The following is a 23866-nucleotide window of genomic DNA, read 5'->3' on the forward strand; positions in this document are numbered from 1 at the left end:
AAAATGTCTTAGGTCTATCTGCAGCTAAAAATAATTTTTAATCTGAGCCATACAAGTTTTTTTGAGATATTTTTGATCAAAAGTTTCCCACACACATGCCAAGAGTATTTCTTGTATGTGTGGAAATAAGGCAGGGACCATAAAAAGTTGGCTTTGAGTGTGCAGCAATGCGAAGTTGCTACAATTTTATTTTACCCCTGCAGTGCTCTGGAGCTCAGCATGGCAGAGCAGTGAGTGTATCGCATGGCTCGTGCATCATCTCGTGAAAGGTTCCGGAAATTGTCTTGATCCTTCTGGTCCTTTTATGTCCTGACGGCTTTTCTGTCTAAAGTGAGGACCAGCAATCCTGCCCATGAGCAACACCATTAAATTTCTCAGTGTGATTTTTTTTAACTAATATTTTAATTTTTTATTTATACGGCTCCCTATTTTGTTTTTCAGCTATCTATTCTGCAATTGTCTGTTTCTTGATTTCCCTAATAACCCAGTTTAGCCAGGATGAGGATATTAAAGGCAAATGTCAAAACATGTCAAAAATAGGGTGCTTGAGCTCATGTTCAAGATGAGTTACCTGTAGAAGGGTAACAAAAGTTTTTCAGAACAATGTAATTTTAAACGTTTCTTTTCATAAAAAGCTAACTGAGGTAGGTGTAAGTTCTCAAATTCATTAATAGTATGTTTTACTGTGTAGTTAGGTCATTCAAAGGCTATGCCAAGAAAGAAAGAAAGAAAGTATTTATTTTTCGAATAAACACTTCTGGTGTAGTTTGAAGGTCTCTATTCATGCTGAGGCAGCAGTGAGGTGAACAAATAGTGTTTGCTTCCCTTTTCAGTTCATCTTCAAGAAGGGCTTTTATTATTTGGTTAGACTCTTTGAGTTCAGTCACCTAGCAACTTCTAAGGGCCTTTGATTCAAACATTAATCTCTAAATGCAAGACCACTAAGAAAACAAGGCTCCTCAGAAAAGCTAAACTGAAAAATTAGGAGTCTTGAAGTTAGCTGCTACAACTCAGTAGCAAGCCCTCAGAATGATACTTTCATTCTTAAACACACATTTCCAATAAGGACAACATTTTGAAGATTTTTAAAGCCACTTGCAAGTTATGGTGCTATTAAATGTGGTTTGGGAAACATGCAGATGTGAAATACTATGTCTTTCCATATGTTGATATTTTTCCTGAATTAAGATAATCTGATACCAAAATAGGTGTTTAAACTTCTTAAGTCCAAGCTAGAAAGTTTCCAGCAACAATTTAAATATTTGTACTGTCCTCTACATTTTCTGAAACACTTGCTTTAGTTTGATTCCAATTTTAAGAACTACATCTTCATACTCAAATAACGTTTTCCGCAACTGTCAGAAAGAAATTTGCCTTTTTCTTGCCACACAGAGGGAAGTACTATCATTCAGCAGTTAACAAAAGGTATTACAAGTTAGTATTAGCAGACCTCAGCCTATATTTAGAAAAATATATGAAGAGGAAAGGACGCACAATATTGAAAGTTAAAGGGGAAAAAAAAAGTAAGAACTATTATGGTACGTAGGATCTCTTGGAACTGTTACATGCTGCATTCCACTGGTGTTAGTTCATTTTAAAAATTAGGCATGAGCAGCACTTGGACATTATTGTCAAATAATTTAAAAAAACGCAGTAAATGTATCTATCCTGTCCGATTGTCCGTATTTCAGAACACTTGAATGTTACACCTCTAAAGTATTATAATATGCATAACAGAAAAGGGCATTTGTTGTTGTCTTAGTATAAATTAGAAACTTCAAATTGCTAAAGAAAGTTAGACAAAATTTTATTTGACTCATCCAGTTTGCATCAAGGCATTTCTCATATAAGGGGCTTCCAGTGCAAGAAGCTTTTATTTGTCTTTCATGGTTGTACCTGTCACAGCAACTTGGCATATTGTACTGAATTAATAATGAAAATGGCATACTGCTGAAATCTGTCTGCTCAGCTCAGCAGAAACGTCCATTGCATCAAGTCCATTGCTTCAAAGGCTTCTCTGTTATTTTAAAATTAAACTCACATGCATAGTCTTCTGCACTGGAATAAATGTTAAATTGTATGGGTTTTTTTCCCTACTGTCAATTGTACAAAGCATTGCGATTTGGAGAGATGACAGTCATTTCATCCCCTTACCTAACAAAACTCACTTCCGTTTTAAACACCTTATTAACTGCCGCTGTAAAGTGATGACTTTGTGGCCAAAAGTAAGAAAATGCTTAAAATGTCCCTCAGTAAAACTTATAATGACTGATCCCTCTGAATCACTGCTGTGTTCTATGTGTTAGTGAAAGGGGAGAAATCTCAAGTCATTTCAGCCGGTTCTCCCCACCGCTGCACAACGTCACACCATAAAAATCCTTCAGTTATTTCGATCTCTTTGTAGCTCCTTCTTTTCTTATTGAACTATTGAAACATTAAAACATTTCATATCTGTGATGCAACCTCTTTAGAATGATGTTTAGAAGAAGGTTATTACTGGAAAAAATATGATACCATGCTTATGATAATATATGTTCATTTTTCAATCTATAGGGGAAATGGGGGACTAGTTAAAAAGGGGACAAAATTCGTCATTCATATAACCATATTTTAAAAATTTTTATTTTGCATGCTTTTTTTCCACAATGCTTACTGTTAGAATTGTTCTGTTAAAATGCTTTAAAAGTATTTTAGGGTATAATTTTGTTAGACCAAGAACCCCTTGAAGACTTTACTGTGTAGTACCTGGACTCTGGCTGTAACATTTGCTGCTTACGAACTTCCTGCCACCTCATTTAACTGAAGTGGATGGAAATTCTGCATCCAGGTAGATCCGTAGCAGAATACAGCTGTCAGCAGAAGTCATTATTGGATTTTATTGTACGACAAGATTTGTACCGGCCCATTAAAATGATACGCATCAACTCCTTCAGAAACCACAAGGAAGTTGTCTTGTGTTTCAGTTACAGATTTTTAGTTTGTTTATATTTCTCCCTCTATCATTCTTAAGACCAAATTATTACAGCAGAAAATTAAGTTCAGAGTTCATCCTAACAGCTCCAGGATTCGGTTTAGGAAGCCAGATGCTCCTCAGCGGATAAGCAAGTTACCCAGACAATATAGATATAATCTTAGCTATAGAATTTCCTCTGGTATAATACTTTTGTAGCGCACTGATATGAAAGGAGAGTGATCAGCCACGCCAAGAAAGGATTTGCTGCTGTAGTACTGAGTACATTTCTGAGAACATGGAACGGGAAAAAATACAAACATGAAGAGCCAAAGGATTGTAGTCGTCATATTTTTCCAGGAAATTATTTAAACTAGTGTGAAAGAGTATTATTCATTGTGGGCCTCGGGTGAAAGAAAATATGCAACTATATATTCTGCAGTAAAATTCTTTTTTAGGCTGTCAAAGGCCATGAATGAAACATTCATATTTTCAATGAACATCTTGTCCCTGAAGACAGTCGTGTTTTGAGCAGAATAAAAATAGTAGTTGAAAGAATGGAAAAGAGTATTAAGTGTATTAAAGGAACAAAACGCCTGCTTTGTAAAATGAAATTTGTTTCAAACTCTTATTATAATATAGCTTTGGGATATTGTTTTGTTACATTTTCACTGTGCATGTATGTGCTAGAATGGGCCCATAAATTCCCAAAATGCCATCACTGGATCAAAGGTCTGAAGAATATTTTGGCAGCGAAGTCACTCTGCTCCCACAAAGAAAGCACAGAGGGAGAATAATTACTGCTGTGAATTTCTGCCCCTTAAACTGAGGTGAGGTGTCTCTCCCTCCTGGATGACACAGGGTGGTACTTCCTTGTCTTGCCCAGGCATTGCAGTGGTGAAGTCCTCATGCTTTATTTTAGTTTGGAAATCTGGGAGACTTTTTAAAAGCAGTTTTCAATTATTGCTTCTATTGCACATTACACAGAGAAGGGATTGGAATAAAAGAGGTTAACGTTACAAACTGATGATCTCTTTTGTATAAAAACCTATTATTCAAACTGGAAATTCCATAGAGATAAAAGTATCCTGTAAGGGACCCATGATATCCAGTGTACACTGTACGTCTTTATTACATTCTTGATACAGATGATACATTAACAGCTTAAATGATTAAACCAAAATTTCATTAGCAGGAAGTAATCAGTGAAATGCATCCTTGCTTAAATCTACTAATACTTTTTGGCTTTTAGTGCTCACTGACGCAGCCATGTAAATTTGATGCAGCATGTAGTCCAAAAGCTGCTTAGGCTCTTTTAATCTTAAAATCATGAAATGATGTACCTACCCAATGTATTGCTTCATCTGAGGGACAGGTGCCTTGCTACAAATGAAGACCTATCATGCGAACACAGATTTTCACCTTGAGATTCAAATTCTTTACCAGTTAATCTAAAAATTGCGTCGCTAATCTGCATAGTGGCTGGCTACATCTAGGCATTTCATGAGCCATGCAAAGAGAAAATATATTAATTCTCCACTTGAAAAATTATAATAACAGAAGTTTTACTCAATTTTATTTTCACCTTGTCAATTCTATGCAGAGCATAGCTTGTAAACCTGTAAATGTACAGGCAATTTGTAGAGTATGTTAATTTGAAAATTATTACAATTTCCATAACATGAAAATGTTAAATGCTCATAAAAACATACCTATAAATTGAACTTCTTGTCTTATTTGCTCTAACCTAGTATATTGTAAAAGGTAGTAAGATTCAGAGGTAGTAGTCACTACCTTGTCTAGTAGCCAAGAGGCAGAAAATCTGAAGTCCTGAAAACAAACATTTAAATGGACAGAGGTTTCCTGTGGATCATATTAAGCCTGTGATAAATACTTCATGTAACTCAGTCCCAGAGAACATGGAGTATAACTGCTTTTCATTAAATTCAGTAATTTCAGTTAGAAGACTTAATGACAAAGGTTGCAGCCAAGAAAAGTTAGAGTATATTTTCCCCATCAGATAGAAAAGAGGCAATTAAGACATCTTCTAGGTCAATGAATGAGTCTAGACACACTAATAGCCACTGGAGAATTTGTATCTATTCTTCCAGCTTGCATAATATGTCCAGAAATTGGTCCAAAAAGGGAAGGAATGAACTGAAAATGATGAAAGTCAGTGTGCTCTATTTATAGGGGACTTGGTTTGACTGTCCTTATGCACATGCCACTTGGTCCTAAATGAGGTTTCTGCTGCGTTTTTCTGTATATGGAGTGAGCCATAAAAGTTGACATGATCAAATGCCGAAGCACTCACTGTGTAGGAGGGCAGCACTTAGGCACCAGAATAAAGAAAAAAGGGTTTTTAACCTGAAATCCCTAGGAAAGAAATCTTCAGTAAGTGTCCCACTAATGGAAACCAGAAGGCACGAGGCGATGCATTAGTTCCCGTTTGGTCACACTAACACAGGGAATTCTTATTATTTGATGCAGTGTGCTCAGACAGACGAGCCAGATGCACCAGCATCAGCCAAGCAGCAGTAGCTGGCTCTAAGCACAATGCACACACAGATTATCTTATTAATTTAAACCTTATTTTACTTTAGCTAGCATATAGCATGAGATGAATCCATTCACGTTTAAATGCCAACATTGTAAATTTTAAACTGAGGGGTATCTTGAATCCCTTTATAGCCATGGAGAGAGATGGACTCTCCGCAGATGTGATTAATCTCATCCTAAAACATTTTTTTAAAAGGGTAGTATCCATCTTTTCTAATGTGGGACCTTTCCACATGATGCAGGCAATTTACATCAGGATGTGATAAAGCACTTCTTTTAAAAGAAGTGCCTGTTTGCGTCCATTGATTATAAAGCAAAGAGCTCACACAGATATGATCTCTGTAAATGTCTAAACATGTTGATGAGATAAATCCCACTGGTGTTCATTTATAGATCTGTAATAATCAGGAAACCCAAGACAATCCACCCCCTCCCTCTGTAACTTGATGAGTCATAATGCTTCAGTCAGGAGGAAGGATAGCATTTTTATTTACAAAGAAAGTAAACTGTAAACCAGGAGAGAAACCAACTCCTGTCACTCAGCAGAAGTGAAAGTCTGGATTTGTTTTAACAATAATGTTAAAACATTAACTTAACAGGTAGGAGAGTTCTGCTGACTTCGTATTTGGAGGAAACCAGGAGGGCATTAGCACGAATGTAAGCACCATGCAACGGAAGCTGTCATGTGAACATAAACGCTTTGTCCTCTTAAAGCAAAACAGACTTTATTGTGAATTCCTCACTGACAGTATGATAAATGTATACAGTTTTACTGGAAGTAGAATTTAAGTGGACAAAGTATGCCTGAGAGGGAAGTCATTCACTGAAAAGGCTGAAAGCCATTTGAGTATGCTGAGGTTGTAATAATTCGTGTATCAAATCAAATAACTCCCCTGAAGCTGGAATAATTTTCCACATTAAAAAGATGGCATGGGGTTTAATTTTTTTCCTTCTTTTACCATAGGCTGTTTTTAAAACCATGTAACAAAGCCTCACATGTAAGATCCTGAAATGAAGAGGCCAACATAAAGCATGGGAGGCCAATTTGTATTGTACAGAAGCTCCTGAAAACAAGCTAAAATGCGCATCCCTGTAAATCAGAACAGCGTGTGCCAGCTGTTATCAATGCACCACAACTACAATGGAAGTTCATCAGGTTTTGGTCGCATCTTACTCCAAAACATTGCACTTTGTGACAGACTATTTTTGGATTAATTAAGTTAAACTCTTGTTATTTTTTAAATTTCTGTTTGGCTTACATTGAATGAGAAAGTATAAACGCTATGAAGTGTAAAGAGCCATTATTTTGATCGACATAGGCTTGGCCCTTTTCATGAAAAGCACTGTTCGCTTTTAGTAACCATTCTAGTGAATTCACAGGGCCTTATTTGTCACTAATCAATAGATCCCAGCCTCCGGTTTTGCCTCTCTAGAAGGTCTGGTGATTCACTGTGTCTTTTGAAGGGAGCAAAAAACAGCAAGCAACGTCTTATTTCAGAAGACTGTTAGTCTAATCAATATTCTTCAATATTCTTTATGTTCAGTGTGTTTTGTATTTATCAAATGTCTTAATAGCATCACCAAATGGATTTAGTGATGCAGGTTTGTTTAACAGTATAGCTGAAAGATAATCCACCTTCTTCGGATTTTGAGCACAGTAACTTTTGGTGCAGAATTTTAGCATAGAAGGCAGCTCTTCAGTCCCCGCAGTGATGGTTTTTCAGTTAGCAGCCGGGTTCTCATCTGCATTGCAATAAACAGCCGAGTATGTGCCACGTTCTCTGGAGAGGCTTTCCTTACTGCACTAAATATTATGAATGTGCATTGGGATGAAGGTTTGTTTTCTGCAACCTGTATAAGAACTTCAAGTTGTTACAAACATCTTGGCAGTAAAATAGCTTATTTTTTTGTCTTACTCGTGACAGCAAAAGTGGAATTATGGAAGAACTAAAGGAGAGCTGAATAACAGATTCAGGCAGAATTTCTTAGTAATGTAATACGTTCTTATTAGATTAAAGTATTAAAAAAACCCAGAAGCAAACCAACCAACCCTCGGAGATTTGCATATTCCTTTAATGGGTTATTTTGAGCTTCCATTGAAGCAGTTACACTTCTAGCAGATTGACTTAAATGCCAATTGGGTAACAGAGCAAGAAGAAAAGCCATAATCTTTCTTTAGAGCAGAGAGTCATTTAAAGCTGAAATGTGACTAATTACGGCAGTTGAACTTGTGAAACCCCTCGCATTTGTTAATAGACTTACTGTGTTAATGTCTCTGTGAATGGATGTCAGATCCAAACTAAAAAAGAACCAAACAAACTTTTATGTACTTTTAAGACATAAATATGATCATTTGTTTTCCCTCACAAATAAATCAAAATGCATGAAAGATCAGTTTACATTATGTAGCTGTAGTTTAAAAGAAAAGTTTACAAGTTTTTGTGGCTTTTCTACAAAAGCTTAAAGCAATTGAAATAATATCTTAAAAAAAAAAATCTGTTTTACAGGGATATGAAAGTTCTGTGAGAAGAATGGAATTCCATTATGCAGCAGGGAAATTATCTATGAATTCCTGGTTATAGTAATACCTGGTATTGGTATTATTGGTAGCAGTAGTGTGAGCTGTTGCTTAACAGAAGTATGTCCGAGAAGGAAATGTAAAAAACCCTCCTAATTCTGCAATGGTACTGTAAGGCAGTACAGAGAAGGAAACAAATATAAAGGCATTGAAATAAAGAAACCAGGGCTGTATCCTCAGCAGTTTCAATGCACATTGTCAGCACTGCACATTTTTTAAATAATAGAACACATTTTTTTTCTGTTCCTTTTTTTGTTATTCAGCTTCAATTTGTTCCAAATTCTGAGTCACTTTCATAAATCTGTTTATAACAAGTTTTATGCAGTCAATAAGTTTCAGAACAAATATATCCACTGGGTTTTCACTTGTAGAAGTTCTCACCAATCATATCTAACGTAACTCAGGCTGCCTCTGTGGTTTTTTCCTAAAATTTAACAATTAATATTTCAGAGCATGATCTTTAGCTTTAGAGGTTTATCATGTTAAAATAAAAGAGTAGCAGATGGCTGGGGAGATGGGACAAAACTTGAAACCCAAATTTTCATGTCCGATGTCTATTGTGAATGAAGATGCTGAGCCTTTGTTGGTGAAGACTGTGGTGCTGTTCCACAGCCCAGGTAAACTGCTCCAAGTTGGAAGTGGTCTGGTCCTGCCCTGGAGCTGTGGGTCATGCAGTTGCCCAGTTAAGTGGCTGCACACCAGCCCTTTCTCGGGCAGTAACTTGGGGTTTTTGCTACATCAGCATATAAGCACCAGTAATGTGCCAAGGAGGGAATCCTTGAATAAGCACCCTTGTGCCCCCTCAGCTAAGAGAGCCAGCAAAAAGTAGGCAGGAATAAGCAGCTGGGGAGTGCAGCAGGTACCAGAAACCCTTCTTTAAGCACAGGTTTATGCCTGTGTGAAGTAGATCTGAAATTGCAGACTAATGTTCCTTTCTTTAGTAGAGAGTTTGACGGGTTGAGGTTGTTTAGCTTCTTTTCTGCCCCTCGAGCACAGACAACCTGTGCCATAGGAGAGTTCTTGCTGCACTGAAATGGTAGACTAGATGTTGTAGGTTTGCTCTCCGATTTGGAGGCATGTTTTTTCCCAGTCTAGTGAAGAAACTAATTTTCCAAAGAAGCTTTCTGCAGAAAGACTGTAGCAGGAGTGTTTTGTGACCTCTGTACGTTCTCTCCCTCTCTCCTGGTCATTTGCCTAAGACCCAATTTAGTCCCATTTTAACATTCTGCACTGAATTTATGATTTACATATTTGTAAATTAATCATGATAGCTTTAAAGCAAAGTTCCTGCCACACTGAAAATCCATGTTGCACCCAGGTATTAATGGAAGTTTGATTTCTTATATAGTAGTTTGTTGATGTATGATACTATTCTGTATGTGGGATGCACTTTTTCAAACTTTAGAGCCTGAAATTAATTCTACATTTATTATACCACTTCAACATAATTCATGTGGAATTCATCTGTTTGCATGCCAGTTGGAATCTACTGGAATTAGTTATTTTCCATCCACTTCTGTAGCAGTTCCACATTGCTTACAGAGAGAACATACAGTTTTATATAAATCACTTGCTTTCATACAGTTTTACTGCATTATTTTACTCAATTTGTGAAGGATTTAAGCACCCTGCAGTGTGCAGCATTAAAAGGCATAAAATGATTGAAAACAAAAACTATTTTTGGCTGAAGTAATGGAATGTTCACAATCAGAAATATTAAACAGCATTTAAGAAGTGTGGGTGAGATGTAATGAATGAGCTGCATTATATAAAATTGCATTATTCAGACTATTGATTATAAGGACTTAAATCCAAATCTTGCAAGGGAAAAAAGTGGCTTTTTTAAATCTTACTCTGAACTAGCTACGGAATAATCTTTGGTACTAAACTGAGGCCTAAGGAGAAACATTGCCAAGTACAGCGTTGATCCATTAGAACTTAGACACTCAATGGCCAACGTTGAATGTCTGATCTATGTGACTTGGGAAGTGAGAGAAGCAAAACACGGATTGTAGCACTGGGGACACTGAGGTGACTTGTCCCAGGCTTTCTGGATCCTGTATTCTGCTCAATAAACCTTGAGGTTTTGTCATCCATCCTCAGTATTTGCTGTTTCTCATCATCACTGTATGGGTTTCATAGCATAACAAAGAAATCGTGGCCTGTTGAAGTGCTTTAATTATGGTATCTATGGCTTTTCACTATATGGGCTCATGGAAGCTACTCAACAGTACCACCTGCCTCTGTTCCTTTGCCACGATTGTATGTCTTTTCTTGCATTCCTGGTGTGCACTTGCATACGTAGATGCATGCGGTTTCGTTCTTGTGCTAGTTGGGCTTGGAAACGTGGGACCTGATTGCAATCAACTGCTGTGCAGTGCTGCCCGGTAGGGCGCGGATCTGTGTTGCATGCATTATGTATCTAGTGACTAACTGCTCCCAGATGCCATTTTGGGGCTGGATGCCAGCCTGAGTGTCTGTTTTTGGTTGGTTGGGGTTTTTTTTCTCTTCCCCACCCAACTCACTTCAGTGCTAGAAAAGTGCTACAGTTAAGGAGAGAGTCTAATGACATTTACGTTTCTGATGTGTAGTTTCTTCTTCCTGGGGAAAATAAAATAGGTCTATTTTAACTTATCCAGATACCTAGTGGGGTGATTTGTACTATGCCTCTAGGAATAACTTTTAGAATTAATAGATCCACTAGTAGTTTTATTGGTTTGGGGATAATACAGCATCCCAGGTATCCATAAGTGCATTGTGGAGACTTTGGAAAAAGACTAATTTCTAATGATATTAAATGGATATTATAAAAAGGTTTAATTTCTTTGTTGTACTGATATAAGAAGGGGGACAGTTAAGTTAGTGAGAGAAAATACTATTTACATCAGAAAAACTTAAAAGTTCAAAAGAAAGCAGTTTCAGCAGTTTCTTTTCAAGAAATATTCATAAAGGTTTTATTATTGTTTTTTAACACATATGTCTTATTTTACCTATTAGTAATCTGTGCTTTTAAAAACTGTCAACTGAAAGCCCCGATTTTGGTTGTTATTTTCCTTACCAATTTGTAGATTTGATGTGCAATTACAGAATGCGTTTATTTTTTTCAGTTGCCTTTATTGTCTCTTCTGAAGTGCTGATATGTCATACACTAAGACCTTGAATAAAAATAGTCTGAAAAGACAGTAATGACAGAAATTAATTTGCTTCACTTTTTGACTGTGGACCCTTTATGCGTGTTCCGTGGTGAGTAGGAATGGGTTGCAATCTCTTCTTTTGGGGTTTTTTTTGGGTTTGAGTCATGGCTTACTGAATTCCAGTCCCTTATTGCTGCTTGAAAATTCTTGGCCTGTTGTAAGCAATATTCTCAGGTGAATGTCAGCTAACAAATCACTGACATTCAGGCCTTGTTTTTTGCTTAGGCTAATATATTTCTGTTAGTAAATATATGGGATAGAAAATAGTATTTACCTTTCCATATCATGACAATACAATTCATTCTATCTGACATAAGCTAAGAAATTCTGTTTATATTGCTGCTTCAGTGAGCCAGGAAAAAATGTTGTGACCATACAGTAGTACATGCTTGTATATTATTTTCATAGTCAAGGTTCTGTATGACTTAACAAGAATAGCCATTATTCTTACTAAGAATTAAATAGTAGGCTAAATTTTGGGGAGCATTCTGAGATAAAGATCAACTTCTACGACAGTTGTTAATACTTGAAAAATATTTTGAAATCTGTGTCAACTGTCTAGACAAACTGAAGAAATCTTCTCAGTTCTTTGACTTAATGGATCAAGTTTTAACATTCATATAGGTTGTTATTGCATTGCTTTATCTAGTATAAATCTAGCATAAATCTAAGCTACTGTGGTGGTCTTGTAGTTCTATTTTTGTGCCACATGAACTTTCATGTTCTGTGTATTGAGCTAGCTCAGGGAACTGGTCCAGCTACAACCTAACCTTGCCAAAAAAAAATTGACTGCATAAATGTTGAGGCATAGAAGCAAGCAGACAGGTCCACTGGTTTGGACAGCAATGTGCCATATGTCAAATTAAAGTGGTCACTTAACCATGACTTAAGAAATCATCACTATGTCAGTTCTGCGTGCTGATGTAGTGTTTCCTGAGAGCGCAAACGCTTAAGCTGGCAAAGCACTGGGAACCAAGATGTGTAAAGTAAGAAGGGCTTTACATGAAAGCCTAGTGCTGAATTAAGAGACTGACGGGTACAATTAGTTCAATTTTCCTGAATTCATTCTCAAAATGTACCTTTAACTTTAAAAGTTAAAGTGACTGTATGGTGACGGATTCCGCTGCCTGTTGGCATCGCGGTTTTCTTGCTGCAAATCTCCCATCTCAACTACTTTGTTTTGAAAATCTTTTTTGTTTCGATGTTTTACTGCAAATATAAGTAGTTCATTCATAATTAAATGTTATGTTTCCATGGTTTCATATCTTGTTATGTATGTACTACCTACCTCTGAACCCACAGGTATTTCCTATAAATACCACTTTTGCTATTTGGAATGAATTACGCTAACTTATATCATTCACTCAACCATGTAATTTGGTAACTACCAAACCTAAGAAATTAATCTGCTTGTTATGAGTAAATAAAGTACCCTTCAGCCATACCAGAGAAAAAAATCTTCCACCTATTGGCTGAGGGTGAATTTTATTAATTCTGTAACTGGTTTCTCCGTGTGTTTGGCGCCTTATGCATTGTCTTACATTGGCAATAAATTTCTAACTGTAATTGGTTTAACGCAGAGTTTTATTTTTCTCTGTATGTTGTTTTTCTTCCTGAGAACTTGCAGTTACTTTGGGATGACACTACATTTTTAGTGACTGATGAGAGTAGGAGAGTGACACTGAAGTTTCCAGCGGATGACCCTTTAATAAGACGTATGTAATTGCATAAGACTTGCAACAACTATTGGGCATCTGTTGCGTAACAAAAATAATTACGAGAAACAGCAACAGGAGAAATCTTAAATTAACAAAACCTCTTCAATTTCTTGATACAATACTACTACTGAAACAGAATGGGTGGGTAAGATTAAAGACCCCATTCTGAACCCTTTGAGAAAAGTGTCTGAAGTGATCGGTTGGTTTTATTCATATCCCTCATGTCCAAAAGGAGCTGAACTTTCTCTTTTTCCTCTGTATCCTTTGAAATTTTCACTCATATCTTTTGAACCTTTTTATTTTAAAATGCTTTTTGCTATACAAGCCACACTTTTGATAGGTTGAGAGAGGCAGAGAATAATTATTGCCATTAAAAAACCCTGCCCCTGTGTTTTCTTGGAATGGAACTTCTGGAGCCTCAGGGCAGGAATGGCAAGCAGCTGCTGGCTCTTCGATCGGGAAGTTGTAGTCCTCCAAAAACCTGGAGAGAGGAGGAGGTGAGAGGCCCTCGTTACCACGGACCAAAGCGAGTTGCTGTTGTGTGACACTTTCTTCCGACATACATCCCATCCCCTACTTTTACCCTTTGCATCTTCTAGAGGGTCACTGCGGAAGTATATATGAAGTGATCTGGTAATCATCTGTCAACCAGAAATGTTTCAACTCTAATAACTGTAGCTGTAGAGTTCTGTAGCAAGCAATTTCTTGGCACAGTACGTAACTCAGCACTGAAGGCCATGCTGCTGTAGCTACCTGCTGTTGCCCGTCCCGGGCCGATGAGGTCGGTGCCAGCTGGAGGTGTTCACGTGTCTTTAATATCTTCACTTTTGTTAGTTGATTGGACCGTTCTTTGCATATAAGCTATAAATTAACAGGACTGTAATGTTTATGTATTAATACCTTTTTTTGTGTGTGTGTGTGTTCAGGAAAAGAAAGCTACCAAATTAGAGCTAATGTAGAATAAATTACCAGATCTGAATCTTAATAATAATTACAGTCCAGCACAAAGTAGGAATGCCTATATATCTCCTAACTGAGGATACTACGTATTGCACTGCAAATACAGTAATACAGGGAATACTGACAATTTCATTATATCCTAATTATTTCGTTTGGCATCATCAAGAGACTAAATAATGCCTTTCCAAGGGTTTTTTTTTTTGCCTTTGGGGCACAAAATTAATATCTTTCATTTTAATGCAGTCATTTTAGCATAGAATATACCATAGAACAGGCTGCAGAATTGATTAATCGTGCAAACAAAAATGAGCTAATTGTTGTAGTTTAAAGCACATTTAGATAGCAAGTTTAACTTTTACAGAGATAATAATTGCCATTAAGCAATACAAGGGGAGTTTTTGTGACAAGATTTAAGAAGTTTTATAATTATCTTTTGATTTAGACCTTCCCCATGCTGAAACTAGAAAGAGCAAATGAAATTGGACTTAAGAGAAGGAAGTGTCTGGGGTCTGGGCTGGTGTTTCTGTGGATCAGTATCACAAATTTTATTAATTCTTAAATTTATATTATTCTATACCAGGCATAAACATTAAATGGCACATAAATTCTGTTACAACATTTGCTTTGTGGGATTAGATCTTTTGTCCTTTAAAATGCAGTACTCTCCTTTTTTTAAAAAATCAAGTAAATATGCAAGATATGAGCGTTTTACTTCAATACATGAAGCGCCCCATTGCACTGTTCTGGAATCATGATTATGTGAAAGTTAACGTCAAAGGATTCTGTCATCTTTTTAGTGACTTTTGCATATCTAAGTAAATGTAGAATTGTGTGATTATCCTTGTTGTATTAGCAATTGTGAAGTAATTCTCTCATCAGGATTGTGTCCAAACAGGTATCACAGGAAGTTTATTTCTTGTAGATTAGTACTCGGGATGTGGCTTTGCTCATATGTCAATGTTCAATGTCATCCTGGCTTCGCTTCTCCCCATTCCGAAGGAAAACAAATACCATCTTTTGGCAATAATGGAATTAGTGTGTGGGTTGTGTTCACTGGCAAGGAAGGTTAATTAATCTTTTTACTATGTTATAGGTTTCTCAAATACAACTGAAGGGCTAGACTTAAATTCAAAATACACTAAAATAGTTAACGTTCAGCTCTTGGCATTCAGATCTGGCATTTCACTTGTTATATTTGTGTCCATACAAATCATACTCAAAGAAAGCAGTGTTTTGGTTTACAGCCACCAGTAGCTTGCTACCATTAAATTATGAAGTAAAGTGCTGAGAAAAACAAGCTACATTAGTACTAAAATATTCTAAAATATTTCAAAAAACCTCACAGTAAAACCTTACAGCTGTACTAGCACGTTCTCTGTATTTCATCAGTTTTCCGTGCTTTGAGCTGTGAACGGATTCAGACGTTACTGTGAAGTGTGGCGCAGGCTGTGTTAAATTGACCATGTGGGTGATTTAATGTGAGATGAAAGATTAAGAAATCGCATAAGTCTTTCAGTCATTTGTCTTCAGTGCATTAGGCATCTCATGACTGAACAATAAAGTTTTTGTCTTGGTTGGCAGCGAGGAGCCCCTTTGGCCGCAGCAGCTTCCTGGGCCAGGGCTCCGTTGAGCTGGTCCTGGGCTCAGTGGACGGAGGCAGAAATGGAACGTGGCGTGTGGTGACGACTGGGCTTGTAAGAGCAAAGCCATTGTCATTGCTTTTAGTTTTAGCGAAGGTTTTACTCACTGAGGACCTCCTTTTTCACGCTAGATGATGTGACTGGGCCTCAATGAGACTGTGCCTTGTAGTATTAGTAGAGGCAGTTACCATGATTTTCCAGAAGCTCTTTGCTTTCTGTTGGCCTCCAGGTTTCCAGCTGTATTACAAAACAAAATGAAACCCAACAGCTGCATTCTGGAGATTGGTTTCATCTAGTATCCTGTCGTTTCACGCAGTCTTAAAATACGTACAGCCTGTGCTGCTTCCTACTGCTCAATTTCTCGGCTCTTTATTTTTGCATTAGGTAATACATCAAACTGAAGGCAGCTGCTTTCTTTAAGACACCCCATTTCTGCAGTTAGGGTCATTGCTGAATTAGCTGGAAAATCTGAAGAACTAATGTTCAGTGTTCACAAGAAACATTTGTGAGCTTTCATATTGTGTTAGTTCTTTAATTGAAAGGGCCGTGCTATTCCTTGCTGATGCACTTGTACACAGCTACAAAGCAGATCATAGCGGACACCCAGCGTGTCTTTCTTGCTGGCTTTCACCATGTTAAGATCAGCAGATTTTTAAACCAAAGCTAATTCATACTATAGAAGTGATATAAAAAGTCTGTGACTGTGGGTCATCTTTTTTGCCATTAAAAGTTCTTGAAATAGCTATTCCAGCACCGGTTTTGATAGATGACTTCTGGGTTATTCATTTATAAAATGGGACACCTCAAAGGAGAGAGATTAATAGCTTTGTGAAATTTTAGCAAGGACTTTACATAGAAGTGGTGATCTCTGTCTTTCAGAAAGTACATAATTAACAAGTAGGTTGAAACAGTGTTGAATGCCTTATTACATTAAAGACTTGAATATTTTGAAACTCTTCTTCAATTTTGCAAACATTGCGCTACAGGTTTTTTTGGGAAGAAACAATATCCTGTGTTGCCTTTTCCCTGTAACAGAAGGCAGAAATGACAAATCTGGTATAATATGTGTCTCAATATAGTATTCAGACAAATCTGAATACATTATGTGAGGTATTTTGCTAAATCCAAACTGGTTTCAACATGTGTTACATATATAGCTGCAGGTATATATTTATAATTGTATGCCATTGTACTACCAGGTCTGCTAAAGCTGTTTGGGTAAATGAAAATGTATGTGCATTCTCTGCCAGGCGTACAGGCTGTATTTGCACACTGTTGTAGATCTTGCAAAGCCAGCTTACCGGCGACATCCATCTGTTTTATACTTAGTGTAAAGGAGATAATGACCTGAGTAGTTAAGACTGTCCAGACGATCTGTATAATCCTTTCACATAAATAAGCTATTGTTGCAGTTAACCATTACTTTCTCTTAAAGTTTTAAAGATATGTAGTAGAGATCTTTTTTCTGCCTACTTATTTACCTTAACTGAACTTGACAAAATTGAAAATCTGTGCCGCGAGGTCAGATGCATGAATCTGAGGATATGCAAACCAATTATTGACTGGTAGACTTGGAGCTTGGAAGTAGGCATCAGCCCTAATTTTTCAATATTGATTTTGTGTAGTCTGTATACTTTGACTTCAAGGTAGGTTTTTGATGCTGCTTAGGGAAGGTAGTTTGAGGTTTGCAGAAACTGCAATGAAAATTAAGGCAGTCCATGAAGCAGGCAATGTGTAGCGCTGTGCAGATCAGTGCCATGAAGGTGCTGTGTGACCTACTGGTGTTACAAAAGAATTTTAAGAAGCTTAGTAACAGGTTAAGGTGATGGAGAGAGGTGGCTGGTTTTCTTATTAACTATGTTATCCTGGAACAGACTGTATCTTGCTGGGCTGTAGGCTGTTTTAGGGAGAAAGGTGTTGTAAATGCCACGTGGAAAGATTGCAGATAGCAGTTCTAAGCATTAGCCTGGATATTTGCTTGAGACAGCATTCTCCTCTGGATGGGGTGAAACATTGGCAGAAAAACTAGCTGATGTGTTATAAATTACATATGTTGAAAAAGTTAGGGTAATGTAATTTTTAAAAATTCCCTGTGATTCAGTATTCTAATAACATTCAAAGGTAGCACCTCGTCTGACTTGTGTTTGGTTTATAATCTACAGCCTTGTTTATATTTAATATAAAAGGGATTTTCATTTTTTTTTTTACAAGTTATAATCATAATATATTCAGAAAAGGAGAAAGACAAGTATTCCTAAATCCTATTTCTTAATTGTTGCTCTTCTTGCTTTTGAAGTATTCCCTGTTCCCGAGTTTAATCTTTTCCTAGTAAATTTATTTAAACAGTACTGCTTATTTAAATAACAAATGTAGTTGGTAATTAAATGATTTGTCTATTTTGAAGGAGTACCCTATTTCTGTTTAATGTAATTGCTATATTTAATCTTAGAATGAACTAATGCATGTCATGTGACAAATTCATTCATTACTTGGTGTCGTGCAGAAAACGCAAGTCAGCCAGTAATATGGGCCCCTTGGGGAAATTCTGTGGCCTCACTGAAAAAGCAAAGCATGTGAAACAGCAACATAATTATGCAGTGCTCCAAGCTACTGTAGAGGCCCTTAAAGTTCTCTAGTATACTCGGAGAGTTGTTTCGTGCATATTATAATTCTGTTGTAACTCCTTAGTCCAATTCAGAAACGATTCTTGTTCAAAACCCAAAAGCAGAAACCCAACAAATATTGAGCGTACACAAAGTAATTTCCCTATTGCTGACAACCAGACCTCTTCTACCACTTCCTATGGAAGAATCAATACTCGAAACCTAGAAACAATTTATGCACGCAAGAATATGTATACCTGTTGTTGTTGGGCAACTAATTACATCATAACAGCAGAGCCACAGGTTTAAAGTTTGTTTATATGGGAAGACCATACAGAACTTTTATGGTGGTTAAGATATTATAAAACTATCATTTGATTTGGGAGAACAGTCTTGACCATTACAAAAATGAGTCAGAGATGACTTGAAAAAATCCTCACTAGTGTTTTCTCCGCCCTCTAGGTTTGCAGCTTAATTTGTTTTACCAAATAAACAAATGTGGCTAGTAGAGATATTATGTCTGTTGGAAAGGCTCATCATGTTGTTTTTCTTCCAAAAGTGGCAGTATAAAAGTGATTTTTTTTTAATATCGGTTGGACTTTTCTAATAAATGCAAATTGTAAAGTATATTACTTTTGTCATTATATTTTTACCCCTAGTTCTTTGGAATGCTTGTGGCTGTAGAGCTCTTCAGACATATGGCTAAAGGGTGTGGGGGTGACTGGGGCCAAACAATGCTTTTCTCCTTTATAGGTAGAATCATAGAATCATTTAGGTTGGGAAAGACCTTTAAGATCATCAAGTCCAAACATTAACCTAACACTGCCAAGCCCACCACTAAACCATGACCCCAAGCACCGCATCTACATATCTTTTAAATACCCCCAGGGATGGTGACTCAACCATTTCCCTGGGCAGCTGTTCCAGTGCTTGACAACCCCTTCGGTGAAGAAATTCTTCCCAATATCCAATCTAAATTTCCCCTGGTGCAACTTGAGAACATTTCCTCTCATCCTATCGCTTGTTCTTGGGAGGAGAGACCAACCCCCGCCTCACTACAACCTCCTTTCAGGCAGCTGCAGAGAGCGATAAGGTCTCCCCTCAGCCTCCTCTTCTCCAGGCTAAACCCCGCCAGTTCCTTCAGCTACCCTTATAAGAATTGTGCTCTAACTTTGTTGCCTTTCTCTGGACACCCTCCATCATACAATAAGATCACAAAATAGAGAAGATTGTTTCTGTTATTTATTATTTTGATACTTCATTTCTGTCTCACCAGTCTGTGTCATATATGAAAGCTAATAGTAACAGTATTTTTGAGCAGATAACTTGCACCCGACAATATATGATAACCTTCACACATCACATAATTTAGAAAACAGTTTGAAATTTATGGCAGTGCCTTGTAACTCTAGGTGACTGATGACAATATATATATATAATTAATAACTACATGTTTTTCTCAGTACTGTGCACTGACAGAGAAGTGTTGGATAGAACAAAATGCCCTCCGTTATGTATCATAGATCCCACAAATCATGTAGTGCATTTTCTGCTGCTTCTGAGAATGCATTGAGTGCTCCTTACCACATTCTTTCTTGTTTTCGTGATACACATTTATCATTTTCTGCTCTCTGTAGCATTGCTGGGAGGATGGAGGGCGAGGGATCAGCCTGGTAGATGCAGCGTGCCAGTGGAGAACTAGCAGTTAGTCTGTTTTTGCAACACAAGGCCTGTTTTGTTCTCTCCCTTCCTCCCTGTGCCCTCCCTCGCCGCCGCCCTGGGCTGCTGAGAGAGTATTTCTCTCCAGCAAGTCTAGAGCTGGAAGCTCACAGCCGTATTATGTACACCACAGATCAAAATCACGCTGTCAAAACATGAAAATACCTCAATAATTTTCTTTTTAATTTTAACTGTCAGCCTCGAGATACCACTTGCTCTCGAGCTACTATGCATAATGTGTGCCAGCTCACTTCTACTTACACTCTTGTTAAAATGTAAAGCAACAAATTTCCTGGCAGTCTCTGCAAAGTAGTGTAATATAACGTTCATTACAAGAAGGTGGTGAACATAATGTGACTTCTTAACAGCTGCAATAAGTGATGTGAAGCTATTAACATCTTTTCAAAACAAGTAACAAGTGAGAGGTTATTTTTCATCTCTATTCCTAAAAGAATGGCATGCTATTTTAAGCAGATAACATTTTGTTTGCACTATCTGAACTAAGTAAATTTTTACATGAATTCTCTAGCTCTGTGTTGCTTTGTGAAATTAAGAAAACTTTAAAAACTAATGGCTGGATTTCAAAATGAAAATGTGGATGTTAAATCTTATGTATGGAAATGATGCTGGTAACCCTTATCCTTTTCCCTTTAGTTTTGTGATTCCATGAGGGTTGCCTATTCCATTATTTATTTTTCTGTCAAACTCTTTGGTTCTCATTTGAGTATTCTCAAAAGGTGAGGCAGGTCTGATGCTTTTGAATTGCTTACTAAGGAACCAAATTCTTTGGAGATAGGTAACCCATTAAAAATACAAATGGGAAATAAAGGAAAAAGAATTGAGACTGTTGGTGTTGAGGTGTGCCCAACAGTTGCTCTACTATTAGACTGAACAGAAAGGCTTTTAAAAAGTCCACCAGTCAACATTAATAATTGAAGCCTTAATAAGTGACTTCTTTTGAAGTGTAGCATGAAGTCCAAAAGGACAAATACTGTCTGGTTTACTTATTTTGGCAGCTGAATTGGAGTTTCCATTGTAGTGTGATTAGCATTGCTTTCATGGAAGTTAGTAGCTCAAGTTCATGACCGTAGAACAAGGCTGTTGCAAAGGGTGGCACTGTTTTTCCTACATACCTCTCTTGACATTTATGAAACACCATATGAAAAACAAGGTCGACATTGTCTGTAGTTGAATGAATTCTTTAATGTGCTATGAGAGGCTGTCAACTCAGAGATAGGTTGAGACTACAGTATTTCTTAAATATTGCCCAAAATAGATGCCCAAATATACAGAGTTATTGTAACATATGCTCTTGCTGAATAAAGGCAGAGTTGGAGCAGCTGGTGTAAGATCCTGATTTGAAAGGCAGGCATCGGTGAAGCAGCTTAGTTCTACAGCCTTTCCAGAGATATTTCTCACATCTTTTGCATAGATTATTATGTTGAATTTTACAACGGTATGATCACTGCATGCAAAAGTAATTAGTTAACTTTTTTGTTTTCTGAAGGATGTAACGAGATTATTTTTTTTTTATGTGATTTACTCCTGCAAACATAAATCAGGCTATTGTCTTCGAGACTGGAAGGTTTGGAACCAAAAATACAATTTGGAAGTGAAACATTTTTCAGCTGCAAGTAATAATAATAGTAATTGCCACTTAGTGATCTTTCAGTTGGTAGAAACAAACCATCGAAATTATAATTGTAGGATTCATTGGGATTTAGATTGATTAACAAACTAGGCAACCAAGTGGGCAGCATACTTTGAGCCAGAACTCTGGCTCATGTGAAGTCGTTGGAGCTTATCTGGAATCAGTGGAGCAAAGCCCATTTTATTCCATTTGCCCAAAGAATAGACATATGCCATGTCAGAAATAGAACCATTGGAGGCAATTGCTGCATGGGATGATGATGAAAAATAGTTGGAGAAAGATACAAGGGTGATCAGACTTCTTTAAAGCCAGACGGCTGACTTAAGGATGTGAACGAGGCCAGCCTGGTGTGACGGTGGAATCATCGTTGCATGCTGCAATGACACGAAGGTGCACTTGGTAACATCTTTCTCAGCTCTCTTCATTAGATGAAGGAAATTCATACACTTTTGAAATGGGAAAGAGAACTGTTAAAGATGCCTTATGAAAGGAGCTGTTTAGAAAAACTGAGATAATTTATTTTGGTTTCCGCTGAAGTTGAGGAAATTCAGTGCTGGCAGTTGGCACTCAACTTAAATCTATTTTATTCTTTAGAAGTGTCCTTTGAAATAGTGTATTTTTATGGATTGGAAATGAAAATTTAAACTGTTGAGGGAATGTATTATCTGAAAAGAAATTGTGAATTACTTTTGAATCATTTAATTATAATTTCCTGACTCATTGCTTGATGGTATGGTGTTTATTTCAAGATTTTCACAATCTCAAATCTGGATTGTTCTGTTTTGTTGAAATGTGGATCAATTTTGAGATATCTGAACTAAGTTTAACATTAAGAACGAGCCTCTAGTGAGGGTGAAAAGCTAAAATACCTACTTCTCAAAGTAAGTACACTCAAGCAAATTGTTCTTTTAGATGGTCTGGGAGGACATGTATGGCCTGTGCTGTGTGACAGCCTATAGCCTCGGTCACATGACATGGTTAAGTGAAAATAAGCTTTCTTATCTCAGAAAGAAAAAGTTCTTTCAGATCATTCATAAATTTTAACTGGAGTCATACGTAATCAGGAGCTAATTTTCTCTTCCCATTATCTCCTGCCATTCTGTGATATGAGAACACTTTGTTCTCTACAACAGTCTTCCCTCAGAGCTTTGGTTTCTCACAGAAGAAACTAACTAGTAAAGACACTGGCTCTTCGTAGACACCTTCGCTAAGGCGTGCAGGTGAACAAATCCCATACCCAAGGATGGGGTTCATTCCAACTTAACGTTCCTCATTTATTCCTCCTGTTCTTGCCTGACACTGACAGTTCCTCTTACAGATATGGGTTTAGATGCAGGAAACGTGGCTTCATAGAATTGTTCATCCCACACTATATTTTAACACTATGGGCTGTCTTAAACATTAAAACTTTACCATTATATAGAGTCGTTTGATTTTTAAATGTGCATGCTTATCTCCTCTGATTTTATTGTTTACTTGATGACTGCCTTTCTTCTGTGTCTTTATTTAACATTAGGCTCTGCTTTCGTTTGTTGACTTACAGGTGAAATAATTGCCGATAAGTTTTATTTCCTGTGTAATTACATTCGTTACAAATGGAAAAAGAAACCAACCTATGCCATTCTAACTGTTGGTTTCCCTTTTCTTACTAGTTTGCTGCTTTGTGGTTCATAAGAGATGCCATGAGTTCGTTACCTTCTCTTGTCCTGGGGCCGACAAGGGACCTGACACTGATGTAAGTACATTGACATCTAATATGTTGCTTTTATGCACATTTTACATTTTTACACCTAACTGTGAGAATGCATTGCAAACAATATCAGTGGGCTCTTTATGACAGGTAGTTGTAGTCCCAGTGGTTTTTAACAATTCTGAAGTGAATATTCATGGATTTTAAATTATTTTTCTTACCATGGATCTTTTCTTTTAGTAAGAAAAGTAATCATGAACGTGTGTCCAAAATCAATATCCCTCAGGATGCGACAACCCTGAGGTGTTTACCCAAGCACATAGCCAGCTTTTTATTTTTGTTTGCGTTCTGTGGGATGAATTTGATATTAAGAATTCCCAGGAAAGGCTGAGGCTTTTTCTGAGCTTTCATTGTATCCATCTTATCTCAAGGTATAACTTCAGAGTTGACTGTGGTCCTTGTCCTCTCTACACACAAGGATCTATAGCTCCAATTAAATGACCATTTAATCTTCAGCCAGCTGGCTTACCTGAGATAGGTTTTCGAAACAGTTATATTCATGTTTGAGCTGGTGTACCAGTCAGGATACCGCCAGATTATCTTG

General features: G+C 37.1%; 1 protein-coding gene across 3 annotated transcripts in view; it reads left to right on the forward strand.

Moving 5' to 3' along the window:
• PRKCA (protein kinase C alpha) overlaps positions 1–23866 on the forward strand; it is a 163822-nt gene that overhangs the window by 37654 nt on the left and 102302 nt on the right. For all 3 annotated transcript variants that reach the window (XM_075111539.1, XM_075111538.1, XM_075111540.1), the window contains exon 3: positions 23225–23307. In XM_075111539.1, coding sequence (XP_074967640.1) covers positions 23225–23307 — 83 coding nt within the window. The remainder of the gene's footprint in view (positions 1–23224; positions 23308–23866) is intronic.

Source organism: Phalacrocorax aristotelis, chromosome 16 (genome assembly GCF_949628215.1).
Source record: "Phalacrocorax aristotelis chromosome 16, bGulAri2.1, whole genome shotgun sequence".
In the NCBI taxonomy this organism is placed as follows: Eukaryota; Metazoa; Chordata; class Aves; order Suliformes; family Phalacrocoracidae; genus Phalacrocorax; species Phalacrocorax aristotelis.